General features: G+C 30.7%; 1 protein-coding gene across 3 annotated transcripts in view; it reads right to left on the bottom strand.

Moving 5' to 3' along the window:
• Positions 1–2,566: 2,566 nt before the first annotated feature.
• The window catches only part of CADM2 (cell adhesion molecule 2), a 1,045,662-nt gene continuing 1,026,712 nt past the window's right edge, over positions 2,567–21,516 (bottom strand). For all 3 annotated transcript variants that reach the window (XM_012740910.2, XM_076000907.1, XM_076000913.1), the window contains 2 exons: positions 5,136–5,261; positions 2,567–4,341 (listed from right to left, as the gene is read on the bottom strand). In XM_012740910.2, coding sequence (XP_012596364.1) covers positions 4,223–4,341; positions 5,136–5,261 — 245 coding nt within the window. In that variant the 3' untranslated portion in view covers positions 2,567–4,222. The remainder of the gene's footprint in view (positions 4,342–5,135; positions 5,262–21,516) is intronic.

Here is a 21,516-nt window from a genome sequence, read left to right as displayed (position 1 = left end):
GGAAGAGGTGAAGATTAGCAACCTCTTGGATCTTGTTAAAGAATCCTTTAAAATCCCTTTGCATTAAGTATCCAGCAATAGAATTGCAGATATTGCACTGAGTATATTTCAATATTGCCAGTGTATATTTCAAAACAAATTCTATTATCTACACTAAGATTTCCTCTTTCCCAATATTCAAAATGCATATTATAATTACATGGGTTTCCAACATCCATACACAGCAAGTACAAGATACTTACATGTACATACACTGTAGTTACCTATATTTTGCATAGTTTTTAGTGTGTACTTTGTGCCACTTAATAAAAGCATTACTCAACAGTAATTCTCTTTAGGTGTTACATTTATTTCAGTTGTGATTACTGGGTTTTGTTTTGTATATTCATTACAGATTACATTTGCAAAGGGAGATACTATTGGACATTTTTAGAGGACTCTAAGTAATTAGCAATATCATGGAGAAGTTACAGTAAAATAGGAGGTTTTGCATTTTCTCCACAATTAAAAAACATAATGTGAAATCTTATATTTTTCATCCATTAAATTATCCATGTGTGAATAAAAAGAAAAAGCATTTTAAATGTTCCCCTTGGTAACACTTTGCAATAAGTGGCACTAAATTACACGAGAACTGCTAAGTTACATGGAAGAGCCATCACTGTCAAACAGCTGCTGTACATGTGCCTACATGGAATCTCAATGCTGTTACAATCATGAGTACATAATTACAAATGAGCCTGTCCTTTTAATTGAGATATTTATATTTTTACAAAGAAATAAAAATAAATGAGGTGTTAACTTCTTTGTCAGATTTAGGGAAGTTAGTTTTCTTTCTCTATTTGTTATTTTAATTGTGGGGTATCAATGAAAGATTAAGCATCTTGAGTTAATGTGAGATCATCCAGTTTCTAGATCAAACTCCAATATCAGATTCCTTAAACTGTTTCTTGGATTTTCTGGTAAAAGAAAACAAGTTGAAATCTCTCTCTCTCTCTTCCATCTCTCTCTTCCTCTCTTACACATAAACACATACGCATACTTCACAAACACATGGACACACTCAATACTCTGGTCATGCTCTCTGTCTTTATTCTTGCACTCACAAACTGTTCTTGTTCTTCCTAATTTTGATAATTATTCTATTTAGGACACTCAAAAATGGAAAAAAAATAATGCTGTTTAGACTTTTTTCTTTGATGTAGAACAATCACTTTACACTGTAAACAATACACTAGCAGAGAATAGCTACTTTTGATAAAGAATAATGCTCCGTATTCTACTAAGAGTATGTGTGTGTGCACAGTTCTTCCATTGAGTTCTGTAGCTATTGTGCTCACTTAGAAGAGACAGGAATTTGCTCTATGTGCACACAAATGTGTATGTTTCAAATATTGCAATTGACATGGTTCCCATTTAGAAATGTTATGTCATTATTTTTTGATTTGTTGGAATGGAAATAACCAGAATTTTTAAAATTTAGTTCCTTGTTTGGTTAAAAATTAAATAATTTTTAAAGATAGGAAAATATAATTTTATTGCTATGTTTTTTTCTAGTCACAGAAAAATGACATCTAATTCAAATCAAATTATATTTAACTGGCAAACATTTGATTAGAGCCCACAAATTATAATATATCAATTATGGTAACTGGTATAATAATGCAGTGTTTTATCTAACTGGATTTTTAAGAGTTCTAATAAGATTTTATATTACTCTGAAGGGTTAAAATAAGCAAAAATCTTGGAATGCAACCAATTTGGATTTCTAATTTTACAGTACTATAAATAATGATTGAGTTATTTAGGCAACAATTTAGCTGTTGGAGCCAAGTAGAATATAGATGAAATGAAGAGGGATGTAAATGCAGCATCGATGAAGAGTAGCAATTTTGTAAGTGCATCCTGAAATTAGGCTTTAAATAGTAATTGATGATGCAGTTTACACATATTATTCTGTAATAAGAACCTTTCCATTTTGTACTAACAGGATGAATTTTGATTTGTGGAATCTTTCTAAAGATTATGCATTGAAAGATATGAACAGTTTATAAACCTATTCTAGTTTCAATGTGTCTAGTAGCACCTACCTGATTCTCTCAAACTACCATACTATATTAACATATTATTGCATTTTTCCACAGATGGTATGGAGTGAACTGTAAAAACAAGCATGCAATCACATCAATGCAGACTTATTTCCTTAAAATGTCATACTGTATATGATTTATTATGTTAACACTCAACCACATCATATTATTTATGTTTTGTATATTCTGAAAAAGTGCTGCTTGACTGACATCGTCCTTTTTCTTTTGTAAGAAATCAACAAGATAAATGCTTCAACAATCAAAAAAACTTAAAAATTCTAACATTGTTCTTAAAAGATTTATACCTTTCTGATAAATAATCTAAGATACAGCACCCTTGTCTTTCATTTGATATTAATACATGGTGTTGTACTCAACCATTCTCATTCCCCCAAAATAAATTCCAAGATACTAGTTTTAAGACCTTAGGCCATCATGCTGTCAGACATCACAAGTATAGCTACCATATTGTCATATTTATTTTTTTCTTAAAGGTGCAATGCTTGTAAATGGGAAAGTATTGTTCTTTTAATCTAATTGGATTTTTATTCTTTAGCATACAATAAATTTAATGAGAACTAATCTAACAATATTGTGTTTTACTAGAAGAAATAATAAGACTTTAGATTGACTCTTTGTCATATTTAAGAATACAGCATTTCTTAAAGGTTTAATACACCAAATTTTTAAAATAATCCAGAGAAAGAGACTTTTACTTTGGAGTTAAAAGCATGGCAGAAATTCTCTATCACTCACTGTTTCATAAGTTTGTACCTCACAAAATGCATAGACAGGAATTTAATATAAAGAATTAGTTCATTTATACAGAAAACATATCTTAAACACTTCTTTTTGGCAAACCAACATAGGTAAGCAGCTCTGGAACTGCTAAATTAAAATTTGTAAAGTTTTAGCAAACTAAAAATTTATTTTTAGGTTATTATTCAACTATGGTTGTAATTTAAAACCTGAGGCTGTGCACTGGTTGTTAGCTTAAAATTACCTTTCCTTATAACATTGTGCTTCCATTGTATAACAAATAAAAATTAACAAGAACTAGAAAAATTTGTTGTTGAACAGTGCTAGGACATACAGACAAAAATACTAATACATGTTATCTACTTATAATATTGGTTTAAGTAATATCTAAAGGGATATAATGGACGTTAGAAAATGCTTACTTATGACTGAATTACATACAGCCAAAAAAGTTAAATATGTATCAAATAATGTTTAATTGGATTTATTATATGCACTATATACAGATACTAAAATGTCTCAAAATTGTGCCCTATGGATACTTCAACTTTGTTTAGGCAGGTGAATTCTTATGGAGCAAATAAATTATAGAATCAAATTAGAGAAATGAATGAAATCTTTGTGATTCCCAAAGCAGTAAAATGTTTGAAATAATTTATTGGTAAATGAAGCTACAATATCCTAATAGTAGGATCTATATAATTATGTAAGATATCATGTCATGATTGCCATCCATACACATGGCTCCTGTATCAAGTACTATATTTTAATAGCAAATTGATACAGCTTTACCAGTATAATCTCAAACATTCCAAAAAACTATACTACGATGTGTTTTTTCAGTTTATGTTTTCTAGGGCATATGTTTCCAAAACATGTTGTCTTTGAAGACAGACATGTAGAAAACATTATTTGTAAACCTCTAATCTTCAATTAAACTAAAGTACATTAGGTCTTTACTTAATCCTGTTACTTGTAAAAGCTGTCCAATGACAAACTGATAAGGTCTATGACTTAAAGAAAAAAAATGGGGGGAAAACCTCTGCATATTTTTTTAATGTATAAAAACAACTCAATATCATGATCCAAGGAGATGATTAACATTGTTAAGGCTGTATATTCAAGCACTGTATGTTAAAAGAGCAATGGTGTGAATTTACGCAGTAAGAAATGTCCTGCATTATGGATGGTACAGTAATTAAAGAATGATGCTTTCAACAGCTGATTGTTGGTATACACTGGCTACTGATAGCAGTACAGTATGGAAGTTAATAAAGGTAGCAGAAGATGATAGAAATGAATTCTGAAAGATGATAGCCAGTTTTCTCCAGCAGCCAGCCTAGTAACGAAAACTCAGAATCTTGGCCTGCATTTTAAATGAAATACTCTTTTTTCTCTTCAGCATTGACTTGGCTGCCTTCAGCGTTGATAATGGCTGTGTCAGCGTCTGGTGCATCTTCAGCTCCTTTAGCTTCATTTGTTAAATATGTTCCTGTGTATATTGGAAGAAAAATATGTTAGCTCTGTGAGACTAACAAAATCGCCAGCATTAAAGCTACATTCCATTAGGAAAGAACTTATGCCAGATTTCTTATATGTTGACACATACGCTGAGATGGTAACAAGCCACAAATCACCCATCTAAAGTACCGTTTCTTTTAGTTTTCAGCTATCTGTTGTAGGTGAAGCTGCGGTTTGGTTAAGTAGAGGCAAGAGCCAAATTGAAATAGGTAGTGAGCAATTTTGACTTCTTTAATTGATGATGGATAAAGACTATGTGAGCCATATAGCCGTGGCAATCAGGGTACTTTGTTACAATATTGATAATGACCACATTAAAACTGTCACCATTCACTTTGGTAAATCTATTTAAAGGTAGATTGTATCAATAGTTTGCTACCTGGCCTGTTGGAAAATCTCACACATTTTCCTCACTAATATGGCTGCGCATTTCCATATAGTTACAAACCCAAATATTGACCAAATGGCTATAGTTGGATTCCGGTTCTAGAAAATTATAAACTTTCATCTATTCTTTTTTTTATGAGCTAGTGACTCACTCTGTGACCTTTGGCCATTGCCTAAACATTATTTTGCTAAGCCAATCCAACACTAAAGTCATGTAAAATAATCAAGAATTCCCTGAAACAATTTATTATTTATCTTTTTCTTTCTCTTCACACACACATACACTCAGAAACATACATACACCCAAATATTTCATAATGAAACTAGTCTTTATTTATTCCATAAATTTTAAGAGTACTATAATTAAATATAACCTACCTTTATGTCTTGCCAGATATCGACCAAGCAGAAATATAGAACACAGTGTGACAAATACGACTACAGCCACTATTCCTCCTATAAGAGCATGGTCAGGGCCAGTCTGGCCAGCCAGAGCATTAGGATCTGGAAAAGAGAGAAAAATATTATGTTAGTCTGTGTGTTACTTATGTATAAAACACATATCTACATTAGAATGAGTTATTTTGAAAATGTTCACAATTTTATTAAAATAAAATCACATTAACATCTATTACACCAATTGCTGAGTCAACAAATATTTATTGTGTGCCTATAGTACACAAGGTGTATTACATATAACAATATAACATTTGATGCATCAGTAACTATGATCACTGAGCTTGCATTTATGGGAAAGATTGGATAAACAAATACAAATATATAATTTCACATAGTTGTATGACTACTTTCTCTAAATCACCTATATCTAAAAATGTATGTGTGTTTGTGTGTGCGTGTGTGTGTGTAACAAACACAACTACACTATTATTTAGATAAAATTAGGTCATAGGAAAGGCTGGGGCTGAAGACAATACTTTGAAACTTATCATTGTATCAGTATTATTTAAAACTATAAAAATTGATTAACTCCCCAAGGAGTGTCTACATAGAAGAGGTCTGAGGACTGATCACTGGGGAATTCCCATATTTAAAGCCCACAAAGAGGAAGCAGCCCCAGCACAGCAGATTGAGAAGGGGAGAACAGTATGGTAGGAAGAAATCTTGGAGAGGATAGTGTAGGTAATTAAAGGGAAGAATGTATTTTAATGAGAAGGGAGGATTGCAACTCTGCTCTGTGTTGATAGGAAGAGGAAGAATAGCACTCAGCATGAAGATTAGGTGCGTTGGAACTTGTATTTCTAGAGAAAGTGGTAAGAAAGAAAGGGATTTAGTAATTTATTTTAACATTTTGCCTTTAATAAGATATTATAGGAAAGAGGTCAGCCCAGAAAAGGGTTGGCTGTTTTCAAGTAGAAATAAAAAGATCATAAGAAAGCCCAGACATTTGGGCACTCAAAAGTTTGGAAAATTAGCCATTTATAGAAGTCACATAGTAAGGGTTAAAAATGAGTGAAGCTTTAAGAAACAGAATCCACTAAATCTCAGCCTTATGGCAAAGATTAGATTGAGTGTACTACCTACTCTCCAAGTTCATTATTGCAGATAGTTTTATCATTAACTGTTTATAATTTAAAAGAGGTATTTAAGAGTTGGAGAAAGTCAAGAAATAAATTAGGCTTGGTAATAATGCCTTCCAAAACTACAGTGGGATGATAAGAACATGAATCTGACAAATAGATTAGGAGTCTACTATGTTTTTAATGGAACTATTCTGTTAAAGAATCCTAAGTTGGAACAGAAAAAAAAAAAAGTTTGACTAAACTTCAAACAGCCTCTAGACCCCTCAACTTGATGAAAGCTAGTAGACTATGAAAGCTAGTAGACTATAAAAGCTTCACTGTAGCCCCAGTGAAGCACATAGTCCCCAACAGCTACTTCAGATATGGTAATGGAATTTGACTGACAAGGTGGAACTCCCCAGAGGGTAGAATTGGGGAAAGAAAGAAAAGAGCAAACAGGGGAGAATCCGGTTTCTTCAGGGAACCGCAATTATTGCCCTAGGCTTACGAATGCCAGCCTCACATGTTTTCATAGTTTCTATGGATCAGTGAATAATCTATGTTTCCCATTCTTCCTATATTTCCAAATGGGAGCATTTATTATTAAGGAGGCTTCTCCTCTTTCTGCTTTATCATTGTGTGTTGTGCTTGGGTGGAGAGGAACATTAATAACTTGTGTTTTCTTTTTTTTTTTACCTGGACTAATACATATAAATATAATGAAGAGAATTGCATACATCTGAGGATATTGGACTTTGAGTTGGACTGGGGTTGATGGGACTTTAAGTTGTCTCTTCGTACAGGGTGTTGCAGTGAATCCCGTGAGGGAAAGGGGGCACCAAAATAAATTTGGTGATTAGAAGAATATACTAGAGCAGAGATTTCTAGCTGATGCCAGACATTTCCTGGGCTTTCAGTGCTCAGAGCTGGGCATTTTCCAGCCTGCCTTGTAGTTGGGTGTAACAATTTGATTTGTGTTCCAGACAATTGAATGAAGGCCCAAGTAATAAAAACCTCCCACATGTAACCCTCCTGTGTGACCGTGGTGGATACAAGTTGAAGGTAAGACAGCGACAGGAAGAAGTAAAGCTATTGGCCACCAAATATCCACCTGGAAGAAAATTGTCTAAGAACACGTGTGTTGAAGTGCTTTAGAAAAAAATAAAACAAAAAAGGTTGATTTTTAAATCACTGAGCATTAAAAATTAATTTGTTATAGCAGCTAGTTTTAATTTAGATTTCTTCTATACACTTATTATGTTTTCCTATACACTTATTATGTCTGTTTTCTCAAATTTTTGAGATTTATTGCCCATAAATCTCAAAAATGGAGAAAAAATAAACCTGTCATGTCTTTGAATTCCTTGTTCTGATTCTTTGCTAAATATTTTGGAATCCATTTAAAATCCCACCTCTTGCTCAAGTCCCCATATACAGGCTATCATAAATCATATCCATTTTATTTGGTGAATATCTTTCAAAACTGAGCACTTCTTGGGGAACTTAGAAATCACTGCTTTTCCTACATCTTTGTACCTGTCTTATTTCCTGAAGATAAATTCTGAGAAATAGTATTGTTTGATCAAAAGATAAATATTTTGTAAAGACTTTTGAGAACTACTGCCAAAGTACTTTGCAGATTGTACAAATTCACCCTTCATTAACTACCAGGGGGATATTTTCCCCCATATATTGTACTAATATCAGACATTATAATTAAAAAAAAATTGCCAATCTGATGTGAAAAAAAATGTCATCTCAATTTAAATATTTTAGATTCATTAAATTACAGTTAGGACAATAATATCCAAATATTTTTGGCCATATTAATTCATTAATTTTGAAATTCCCACCTTGCAGTTTGTCCATTTTTCCACTGAAATTTTCTGTTTTAACAGCTCTCTTTACAAAACGATTAATATATTTAGCAATCTCTCTTTATTCTTTATCTGTGGTATATTTAGCCATAGATAAGTCTTACCATTTTATGTAATCAACTTTATCAAAGTGTTGTGTTTTGATACCTGGCTTGTGGGTCATGATGTCACTTTTGCCATGATCAGATTTTATGCAGATAGAGCTAATATTGTCATTTAACCCTTTAAATTATTATATTTTAATCCATCTAGAACGTATTTTGGTCTGTGATTTGAGGCTAAAGTTTAAAGTATAACTAATTCTTTTTGACAGCTAGTTGTCTTTCATAATATTTATTTCATCAGTAATTTTTATGTAACCTACCATAAAATAAGTGTATATATTCAATGTGTTTCTGTATATTTTAGTCTATATTTGTGATCTGTATGTCCAATCCCCTACTAGTATTGTTGATTCAAAAATCATTTTAATTCTTTGCAGAAGATTCCAATCAAAGTCAGAAAAAGTTTGGAAGAATCAAAAATATAAACAGATTATTCATTAAGGCTGTATTAATTTATAGATAGATTTTGTTTTATAAGTGCATTCAGAATCATAGCATGAGCCTTAAGTCATTCAAATGTTCCGTGTCTTTTAGTACATTGCATGGGAACCACAAATTTTTAAATAATCAAAAACGTTATTACGTTTTAATCAAATTGTATGCCCTCTTTCTCTACTTATTTTCTTTGGTTCCATTCATTTTTTGTGCTTTGTTTTCTAAAGCATCATGTTTAATATTTGTAAAGGTTAAGTTTGTCAAGATATTTTTATTTCCTGACTATCAAACTTATTTTATTTTCCTTTTTTTTATGTTATTTTTATTTTTTTGAGACAGAATTTCACTGTTTCCCCAGGTAGAGTGCAGTGGCATCATCATAGCTCACTGCAACATCAAACTCCTGGGCCTAAGTGATACTCCCGCCTCAGCCTCCTGAGTAGCTGGAACTACAGGTATACACAAGAGCACCAGGCTAATTTTTCTATTTTTTCGGTGGAGACAGGGGTCTTGCTCTTGCTCAGGTTGGTCTTGAACTCCTGAGCTCAAGCAATCCTCCTGCCTCAGAGAGTCCTAGGATTACAGGTGTGAGCCATCACACCCTGCCAAATTTTCCTATTATTTTAAATAGTGTTTCAATTGTTCTCTTAATGTTTTTCTTTTCTATTGATACCTATATATTATCTTATTTTTCTATTGCAACTGTTAACATTTATTGAACAATAATGACAATCAATATTATCTTCATTTTAATGATCCTAGAATTGCATCTAAAATCTATGTGGACTAGTCATAATCCTCCTGTTACCAATGGTTGGTTTGTTTACCCTTCTCAATGTCTAGAGTTACTTTACCACTTCTTATTTGTCTACAATTTGATGGCAAAATTATTTAGTCCTTGATAATCTGGAGCACACATATTATCTCTTAAAAAAGGAAATTTTATGTAACATCCTTGAACTTTGAATATATAAATATTAATATTATTTTGTTGTGGATAAACATTCACTTGGCCAAAGAATCCCGGATTTTTATCTTTGACTTAATTCAGAAAAAAATGTCAGAGTGTTTTGACTATTTATTTTGCCTCTCCACTTCTCACTTCCCCACCATAATAAATCTAAAATTATTTGGGTTTTGGGTTTTTTATCTTTTTTAACAAAAAAAATCCTTGCTTTTTTTTTTTTTTTGCTTGATTGCTATCTGAATTCTTGATTGCTATCTGAATTCTTTTTTCTTTCATTATTTTTTAATATTTTACCTAGATATATTTTGCAGCTTATATAATCACAAATTTGCTTCATCTGTAAAACAATTTTTTAAAAAAATATCCGATTAGTTCATTTGCTTACAGTTTATAAATTTCTTTTTCTACTCTATTTTTTGATTAACAATTCTACTTTCTTCCTTGGAAAATTCAGTTATGCACTGGAAGGTGCTTGATATTTTATGTTGCATATAATAATTCCCTATTTTCTACTTTTATAACCATTTTACTAATTTATATTTTGTTCTACTTATATTTTCCTAGTTTATGTTCTGTTTAATTGATTTGATTTTTGATCATAGGTTTTCCTTCTTATTTCTTACAAAAGGATTTTGTTATTTGTTGTGATTTTGATTTAACTACTCTTTCTATTTATTCTACTCTGTTATTACATAGTAGCTGTTTTAAACGCTTTTATATTATTGACAATAGAAAGTGGTAGCTTTATAACATTTTCTTTATTTAATATATAATGCGTCCATCTGAATATCTGGGAAAAAGTTTTTACTTGATGAACATACATTACTTTTCTGATTTTATTGCAAACATTTTCTACAGGTAGCAGATTGATTTTTTAATATTCTTTTTATTTATCCTTGCATTTTCTTTTCTTATTTTCAATCTCATAGATGTTTTGAACAAGGATTCTCTGCTCTAATGCTGATGTTTATTCCTGCTCATCTCTATTGCTTTGGATAAAACCAGCTAGAGAAACTGGGTTGGTAACTGAAATATGGTTTATAGGACATCTGTGGCTAGGGGATGGAGTGGAGAAAGAGCCTTGGGATGTAAATAACCATTGCTGAAATATTTCAATGATTTATTTCACATTTATTTGTCTTATATTCCTTATTCTTAGTGTTGAATCAAAGATACTATGTAGGCAATCCCCTTTTTAATTTTGGACAATTATTAAGACAACTGATTTATAAAAATTTGTTTTAGATCATTTAAGTTTATCACATTCATCATTGTTTTCATTCGGTTTCAGATACTAGATATACTAATAAGAGTTTCAGAGAAAGTAATCCATAACACATATTTATTTGGCCCTACTGATTCTTATAATTTGTGAAGAAAAACACTTTAATCCTTTGCCTTTATGTCATTAGCAAAGCAAATCAACATTATTGTTATAAAATTTGTAATACTTTCAAAGGCAATATGGATATAAAGAATGTTACTTTACATATCTACTGGTAAGTGTGTACTCCATTCAAGAGTGGAGAATCCAGGCCACATGTGGTCCTCCAGATCCCCAAATGCCACTCTTTGACAGAATCCAAACTTCACATAACAAATCCCTTTATTGTTCTGTGAAATTTGGATTCAGTCAAGGGGCTGCACTCAAGGATCCAGAAGGCTACATGTGTCCCCAAGGCCACAGGTTAATTCCCTCCGTCCTGTCTCTCTTCTGTTTCCAACTGTCATAGCAATAAATTGATGAAGTACAGCTTTCTAAAGTTTCTTTACAGAAAGCTGAGTCTGCATTATCATTCAAGTAAATATATCATGTATATTTAAAGATCATTATTCATTCTCAAGTGTTAGCCCATGATTTGCTCAAGTTAGCCTGTTAAAACTGGAGTAAATGTCATCAGATTTGGCAATATATTAGCATTTTCTTTTACCTAACAGTGTACAAAACTCAAAGAATATTGTAAACTTAAAGCTTTCTGAGTTTAACATCTTTCAGTTAGAGTTATTTGATTCTTAGTAAAGAACTCCAAAGAGAAAATTATGTCAAATAATAATATTTTGGGTCAGTAATTTCGAATATTTAGAATAGTGAAAATAACATTAAGGTATAGTTTTATTTAAAATCTTAATATGAAGAATTCCTAAATTATGTGATTCTATATCTGAAATCACTGCTAGGGGTTTCTACCAAGTCTGTCTATAATATTTTTTGTTCTTAAAACATGAAGAGAAAAATTGAACACTAAAGAATCTCTGGGACTTTCTAATATCACAACATGTCAAAAAGTATAAATATCACATAGTTTTCATTCAAATGTTAGAACTATTTTATAAAAGTGGTTTTATGAAGGTCTTATATATGATTCGCAGTTTGAAATAAAATGATAGGAAATAATTAAAATTAAAACTTTTTAATTTAAAATTAGATTCCAAGATCATTTTTATAAAAAAGAAAATTATATATTATTTGATATAAATTTATTTCATTACATATAAATTTTATATGTAATAAGTTGATTAAAATAATCAACTTGTTTGATTAAAATGTATTATATAAAATAAGTTGATTAAAATGTATTATATAAAATTTTAATTATTTTATATTAAATAAAGGTTTTCAAAGTCAAGTTTTGATTAGCAGAAAAGTCAGTAAAATTCAAGTGGAGGACATTGATCACACAATCCTGGACTTACAATTTTTTTACACCAAATGTTAAACCATTGATCAAGTTTCTTACCCTTCTTATCTTTACAAAGTGAATACTTATTATTTCCCAGAATTGTCAATGACTAAATATGCTAAATATGTTAATGCCCTTAAAGGGTTTAGAAGAATGACACAAAGAAAGCACTATCTGTTAGTTATATGAGAAAAAAAAGGTGGAAACTGTAAACTGTCATGTAGAGAATATAAAATAAGAAGTTTCCTTTTTTCACCTCTTAAAAGACTCAGGACTTTTAATTTACTATATGTGGTAATTGTGAAAGGATTCTAAGTGTCTGACTATTTGAAAGATGGGGGAAAATATTAATAGAGGAAGATTTGCATAACGAGATTAGACATAGAAGAATCTGGTGGGAGTGTGATGGGTAAGGTTTAAATGAGAGAATAATTTAAGTATTTAATCTGTGTCAGGCTCTATATTATAAATGGTTGTTTTATTCAGTGCATATAAAGTGTTGACCTAGGAAATCATAGTTATTACTAATATGAAGGTTGATAAACCATGGAACATTCTTGCATGAACCCTTTTCAAAATAATCCTTGAAAAACTTTAAAAATAATTATGAAAATCAGGTTTAAGGATGGCTTAGATGACTCCTATTTTGAGAACAAGAGCTAGTTGAAGTCATTCATAGTTTTTTGTCTTTTCATATAATTATATTCTCTTTGCTTGTGTCATGATGAGGAATCCAGGGTCCATCCATGCTGAAGGATCTCTTATTATGCTGCTGCTTCATTCTGTAAGACATTCTTCTTTCCCTCTGTCTATGCAAATTCCAAATAACAGTAATCAATCTCTCCATTATCAGCTATCCCTGAATTATTTAATTCAGGAGATTTTTGCCCTGGATTAATTCACTTCCTTAAATTTTATCTTCCCCAAAAGATGTAAATTTTTTTGAAGATAAAAGTTGTATCTTAGATTTATAATTTAGCTACAACAGCACTTTTACATAGTTCTTAGAACAAAACAAATTGAGTGAGTGAATTGATAATACTCAATTCTTATGCTGAATTCCAGACAGAGATTGTTTTCTTTATACCTATTTGCTGTGCTAAGCAATGGATCACTGCTCCTTTCTGATACTAAATTATAGTAATACTGTTACTATCTAAATATTTTAGAAATTAGTGCTAAGTGAAAATGACTCATCCAGATTTATACTTAATTAAAGCTTTGGATAATTTGATTCTAACATTAGATTTGAATTTTTTCTATGTACTTAAGGGCCTACTTTCTCCTCTTCACAAAGAATAATGCTTCAGAAAGAAGGTCACTGCGGTAAAACATTAGAAATAGTTATATATAATTTATGGAAAAAAATGAACTGTCCTTTGACAGCATATGACATTAGCAAAGTCCCTGAAGAGAAATACATCACTACATTCACTTAAGAGCCATCTATTTTCTTCTAATTTTATGTACAATTACTGTTTCTGACAAAAATATTTAAGAACAACCTCTAAAGGATAGAAAACATGAAAATATATAGTTCTTTGTATGTATAGTGATTTACACATAATTTTAACTATAAGCAATGTTTATAGTGACTCTGAATCCATGAGGTTTAAATTAAGTCTACCTCAGACAACAGAGTATCATTAATAGGTTAAAACATTCCAGCAAGGACAAAGCTAAGTCTTTCCTCTGAAAATGTATTTATTATAGCATAAATTTTATTTCAACAACAAATGCTTCCAACATGTTTCTACTTATGAGTACAAGCTTCCTATTTAAAAAAATTTTCACAAATACTAATTATAAAATTACTGAGGTTTTGTTGTTGTTGTTGATTGGCTTTGGTTTTGGTGTTTCAAGATTGTTTAGCTTAGAGATATAATCAGTTTATAAAATGTTTCAGTAAGTAAAGTGTGATAGTAAGGAGTGTAGAAGTGAAGTGTTGCCAGATCCTGGACTAATTTTATGCATTTGGCTACAGATTCTCTCTCCAGAGAATTGTCCCTTTTTAAAGATTTGCTCACCCTTTTTTCATTACTTATAGGTATTCTAATGATACAATTGACTTCATTACCTTGTACTTATAAATAGTAATGTACTGGGCACAAATAAAACATATACTTGATTAAGATACTCTATTTGCCCTTGAGAACAAAAATTTAAGTGGAAAATTTCTTCTAAAATGTTGTTCTTATTTTTGGAAAAAACAGATTCTAGCATAATTTTCTTCATTTCACTGCTCTTTCTCTCTGATGAACTCGGGCTGGTATTTCCTTGACTACTTCAGGTAAGGAAAATTTTCAATTCTGAAGAATTTGGACAACTCCAGAGAGGACTCTTAGCCAGCAGTGGAGTGTAGCTATTAGGACTAAGGGCCCTTCAAAAAATACTTTACCTCTTTTAGCCATCCAAAAGGGGAGAAAACTTGCCATAACGAGATTACCTGAGTGATATCAGGAGGAAAATAAAAGAATGGAATTGTTTCTAAGTTTATTTAGGTTATCAAAGGGAAAGTAAAGTAAGTTTTTGGTGGGAAAAGTCAACTAAGTTATCCATTAGGCACATGACATAGAGCCTAATTGTCCTTCATTAAATAGTCTTTCTTTAGGATCATAGAAGATCTGAAATAGTATTTTAGCAGAACTATCAGACCTGAGTTTGAGTTTCAGTTTGACCATTGTAGAGTTTTAGTTTCTACATCTATAAATGAGAATATATATCTGTTCTGCCTTTGTCAAAAAGTTATTGTTAAAACCAGAATAGATGGATTGTGTTGTGGTCTGAATGTTTGTTCTCCCTACCCACCACCGCCCTCTCCAAAATTCATATGTTAAAATTCTAATTACCAATGTGCTGATATTAGGAGGTGGGAGCTTTGGAAGGTGATTAGGTCACAAGGGCTCTGCCCTCATTAATGGAATCGGTGTCTTTATAAAAGAACCTTCAGAGAGTTGCTTGCCTCTTCTACCATGTCAGACACAGCACAAAGGCACCTTATATGGACCAGAAAGCAGGCCCTCACCAGACACTGAATCTGCTAGTATCTTAATCTTGGACTTCACAGCCTCCAGAACTATAAGAAATGAATTTCCAGTGTTTATAAACTCCTCAAATTGTGGTAGTTTGTTACAGCAGCCTTAATGGACTAAGAAAGAACATGGGTGTATAAATCATATCTAATAGTTGCTCAATAAATATCATGCAAATAAATCAATGAGCTTCATAAGGTTAGACATTATAAACAAAACTATATTTTCTTATTTTGTGTAGGTTTTACCAGGAAAAATATACTAAAATTCATTTCATACTCTTTAATTTCTTTTACTTTTGTGTGATCTGTAAAATTTCTTTTACTTTTGTGTGTCTTTCAAACTTAGAATTAACCTGCCTTCAATGTCAATAATACCTAACTCTTTACACATCACTGTTCTCAGCCTACTTACATAAAATGAATAAATGGGAGCAACCATTAAGAAGGAAGATAAATGACTAGTATATGACATTGCCATATGTCTGTTTTGGCAATGTATTCTGTGAAAATCTAAAAAGATGAATTAAGGTATTTTAAGCAGAATGGAGGTTAAAAAAATAATATCCAGTGATTTTTGCACAAGAGTAAAATCTCATTGTAAGCACATTTCTTCTTAAACTAAACAACAACAACAAAAATGACCTCATTATAATTAAATTAAGTATACTTTCAGGGGAAAAATAATAGAAAGGGTTTATTTTTAAAATACTCAGAAAATAAAATATAATAAATAATAAATGGTAACAATGAGAATATTTATAGCATCCTAGATTATTCTGAAAACTTTAGGCTGTACCATTTGTTTGTATTGTCTATCCATCTCTAGAAATGAACATTTAAATGGTGGGAAACATTACCTGTCAGAAACATACTCAGTTTTTGATGGGCTGATACATTAGAAATAAAATACCATTTCAACTAATTTTTTTTAAAATAGTTATCTCTGAAATGTATTCTATATAGCTCTAATCAATTCAGTCAAGCAAACTGTATTATTTTTTGAATTGATTGTTCTGATAATAATTATAAGTCCTATTGACTATGTTTATGAGTTTTTAAAACAATCATGAATGATCATTGAACCAAATTCTCAGTTACAATAATGGGTGTGTTCATAATACAATATACATGTCCTTCCTCCACGCCATTAAGGAGAGATGATCACATACCAGTGGAGAAGATTTAATACACTCTCTATATTAAAATCTTAAGGTTAAATAAATTTTACCTTATTTTTTATCTACTGAATTATTTTCAAACAGAAAGTAAATCACTCCCATCTTGCCCTTACTGGCTCTTTATACACGAACAATGTGACCAATATGTTACTTAACCTCTTTTTGCTTTGGTTTTCATATATACTAAGCAAGATAATGATACTATGTGACACATAGAACACTTGTGTAGATCAGATGAGGTAACATATACAAAAGTCTTAATATAACATTTGTCCCATAAAAATAATACTAATGGTTAATATTTATTGAAAAGCATTTTTCTTATAATTGTCTTAAATTTATTAAATAAGCATTAATTCATTTTATCCACATATCAAATTTACAACATGGTAATTATTTTCATACCAAATTTAGTAGGTTTTCTTAGTAAATCTTTAATAAATTGTTTCATTATTGTATGTTAGCATCCAAGCTCCAAACTGAAAACCAAACATGACCCAAGCTGAATAGACCAGCATGAAAGTTTTCATAAGAGAATAGTTACTATCAAGAAGGTATACAATGATTAATGTGTAGTAAAAAGTAACTGCTTGACTTAAGAATTCTTGAACTCAAATGTTCTTGTGTACAACTTTCACAGGTTGTAGAGGGGAATTCTTTCTGATATTTTGTGTTGTATTGTTCTGTGTTTACTCTCTCTGTGTTGTGTTCCCTTCTTAGATCATTCCATAAGGAGATTGGAAGAGAAGAGTCAAAGACCAAGCAAGCACCATTGAGTTTCTTCATTATACCATAATCCAGAACTTATTTTCCAGAGTAGCCAAAACTGTCAATAATGGATAGATTCTTGGCAGAAAATCTATTTATACCCAAAAGGTAATGTAGAAAAATATGTTTAGGTTTCAAATGATTGACTTACAAGAAAAATCCAGTCTCTTAACTTACTTGGTCAGTTATAATAAAAATGAGCTAGGATATTTCAAATACTATATTATAGAAAGAAATTCAGAATGTCGCTTATTTTTGAATCTGTCAAGGAGGTTGATTCACTTAACTATAAGAAGAACTTTGGAAGAAGACTATTAAATTTAACAAGAATTCTATACAAAATATTGTTGCAAAACTTTAGTTAATTTTTGGAGATCTGGCTCTCTTCACATAATTTATTTAGTTAATATCTGTCAAGAGTCTATGTCTTCACTATCATTAAGAGTCTAATGATCAGATAGTCATGGATTTAGACACTGATTATAATGACAGAAGTAATTGAGTGCATCTTTGTAAGTCTAAAATAAACTGCATTGTTTCCCAAACAAAGGAAAAACCAAATGTGTAAGAAACATACCATGCTTAAATTATAACAGTAGTTTTTATTTAAGCATACAGGATATTTGCATACTTCATGAATTAATAGACTCTGATTTTTTTTAATTCAAGATGTATGCAAAATGCACCTAACTAAGCCTATAACAAATTCTTTAGAGGAAATTGACTTAAATATTAATGAGTATGAGATATACCTATAAAGTAATTCTGTTCTTACAAGTTAATATGAAGTATAATTATATGTAAAATTTTGTCCTACATCATTGTTAAAAAGCACTGGGCCTAAATTCCTGTTATGCATAAAATATAATTATTCATTTTAACAATTATTACACAGCACTTTTAGGCCAAGCATACAAATTAAAAGACTTAACTGAAAGCTCTGAAACACATTCACTGAGGTCATTTCAACTAAACTCAAGAAAAATTTAAATGAAAATCTTAAAATACTTGTATTATATATTCTAAACTACATCTGTGGTCATAAAAGGAGAATTCTAAAACTTTTCAAAGTGGTACTTAATACCCCAGAATTTCACAGAATTTTAATGATAGAGCTTTATATCTTTCTTCTGCTTAAGTAATACAAATAAAGTTTAGAGGAAGAGACTATGTCCTTCATAGATATCATTAAATATATAACCTAAAATAAATCTTATTCTAATTGTAACTGAAAATTTCATGTAGCATACTAATTCTTCCAAATTTAGCATAATTGTTTATTTCTTTCTCTATTGTATTCTATTTTTCAAACTGTATGGATAAATGAAGTGTTCATTTAGTTCCCTTCTTTCCCCTTTCTCCCTCTTTCACATAAAATCACTTTTCCCCTTATTTTTTCCTAGAATCTGTCATTCACCAAGAGTTCAAATTGTCTTGCAAGATAACACAGCAAAAAAAAAAAAAATAATAATATAAAACATAGTTGCTTTGGAGGTCATATTGTAAGGCAACAACTCAATTAGAACCAGAAATAGTACTATACCTTGTTCTCTATTTTGTTCACCAAATCATAATTGTTTTTCTAACTTTACATAGAAAAAAATTTTAAGTACTATATTGCCTGTACGGTTTCTGTTATTATTATAAGTACAAAACAGGAAAAGACAATACGAGGCTTAAGACAGCTCTTTACAAAGAAGAATTTAAAACTTGACTTTTTTGAAAAAAAACTAGCCATAAAAATGTGTCACATTTTAGTGAATCATGGTTTCAGTTAAGTCTTCTATTATAGTCAGAGAGGCTCAAATGGGACTCAACCAAGTATGAATTGAGTAACTCTGAAGAACATACTTTAACACATTAACTGCCATTAGAGTTGTATTTAACTCACGCTGGTTTTGACCCCGAGACCACTTGACACATGTATAAAATCTTACTTGTTGATGTTCATATTGCTATAATTAATATTGACAATTTAATTTAACATTATACTGAAGTTTTTATTATATTTTCAATAATAAAACACTGTGACCTCAAGGAAAAGTTTCTGGATTTTTTTTGTGTGTAGCAGTCAATGTGTTAACCTCGCTGAGCATTGTTTTAGTTTCCATAAAATGTAGTTTTTACTGATCATCCACTGTATAAAATTGTTGTGAAGATGAGATGGGATCTTACATAGAATGTTCTCAGCATGGTGTCCAGCAAAGAGTAGATATTCAATATGTTTACCCTTGTTTATATAATTCATAATTTTTAAGGTCTACCCTATTGTCATTGAGATAATAGTAGTCATGTCAATGGAAATAAAAAAGTCATTAAACATAACAACATTGTCAATTGAATGTGGGAGATATGGTATATACTGTATTGGCTTAATGTAATAAATATAAAAATAAGATATTGATAGGATGATTTTATGCTTTTAATTAGCATTTTAATTTTAATACAATTCAATTTAATAGCCTTTCAATTTAATTTAATGGATTAAAATCCTATGCAAGTTTATTAGGATAACAGTAATAGCAATTAATAGAGTTTTAATCAAGCAATAAAATTTCAAAGTCATTTCAGAATATGTATGTGATTCTATTGGCATTTCTCATTAGTTTTGTCATCCTATTTTAATAGAAATCTATTATTTTTCTTTTCTAGTAATAGTCTTAATTCATTTTTCCCCTTTAAAAACATTAACAATATATCAGAAAATGCCATATTATCTGTGAACACTTTCAGGAGACCATTATATAGCCACATACATGTATACATATACATACACTTAAACATATACACATATTTCTTTTTTTAACTTTGAAAATAAAATGATGTAATTATAATACAAATTTTCAAATGTTAAAAAATCGTTAGTATTAATTTGAAGTCTTACATTACCCCCATGCTTCAGAGATAACCTACATCTACTTTAACAGGCATATTATTTTAATGTTTTTCATACATAATATATTTGTCAGCATTGCTTATTCATGGTTTAGTATTATGCAAAAATATCATAGTCAAAAAGTCTGTAGTTAAACATATAACATTAAACACACTTTCCAGCATTTTCCTAACTGGAAAATTTTGAAAAGTGGCCCTTGTAATATCTTCTTCTTCCTATCAGTAACGAAAAGAAAACTCCATATACATTAACTTCCACTAAATTTAGGTATAGCAGATGTCCAGGACCCCAGGTCTGGGACTAGAAATGTGAGAGTATTTCACTTTTGTTTCATTTTATTTTGTGAAATATTGGCTGTATGATTTTTATTCCACCTTGCTCACCACCACTCACAGGAGGAAGCCCTTTTGGGGAAGTATGAATGAATAAGAATATTAATATAAACAATATGTTGGACAGATCAGAGGCCTCCTTCTCCTCTCACACAAGTTATCTAAGCTTTTACTTTACTTTCTTGAGATACAATGTAATTTGTAGCTATACTCCAGTCTAGGCAGTGATAGATGTAAATTCTACCCAGAGGGTCACGACTACATCAGTTTGCAACTGACAAACTCATTTCCTGACTTCTCTGGAGACACTAATAAGGCCTTGAATCAAAGGTCCAGTGTAATTACCATGTGTATTTCAGATTAAATAAATGTGATAAAAGCTTCCATCTGGCTGTTGATCAAACATGTGGGGAGATGCCGATTTCCAGTGACACGTGGCAATATGTCTATTGTAACAGTCCCTGATGCCTTCCTGTAAATTACTTACAATTGGGATTACTTGACTTAGGCAGACAGAAATATTACTCACTTCTTAAGTGCTGCCCAATGGGAGTTTGTGAAATGTAGTCTAATCTTATTCTTGTTAAGGAAGACATTAAGAAATAATAGAGCCATGTTTATTTTACTAAATGACAATTGTACTCAAACTATTTGAAGAAAGCAAACTCAATTTCATAGCAGCCAGGAACTTGTTCTTCATGACAGACGACTACATCTAAAGGGATTGGAAATTAAGATACTAGATAAATGTTTGCTTGTGTTATAAAATACTCAAATTTTGATGAATGCCTAAAGTCTGGACATTTACTTTAGCAAAAAACATCAACAACATAGTAAAACCATTGAGAATTGCACAAATTGTTGGTCAAAAATTTCACAGATGTTACTGTCATCATCAACATATTTATGTTTTTTAAAGAAAAGAAAATATTGACATCTAATTAAAATACTGATAAATATGGTGGGA

This window comes from Microcebus murinus, chromosome 1, assembly GCF_040939455.1.
Source record: "Microcebus murinus isolate Inina chromosome 1, M.murinus_Inina_mat1.0, whole genome shotgun sequence".
Lineage (NCBI taxonomy): Eukaryota > Metazoa > Chordata > Mammalia > Primates > Cheirogaleidae > Microcebus > Microcebus murinus.
The sequence above is the reverse complement of the archived record's forward strand: the minus strand, read 5'-3'. Positions and strand labels throughout refer to the sequence as shown.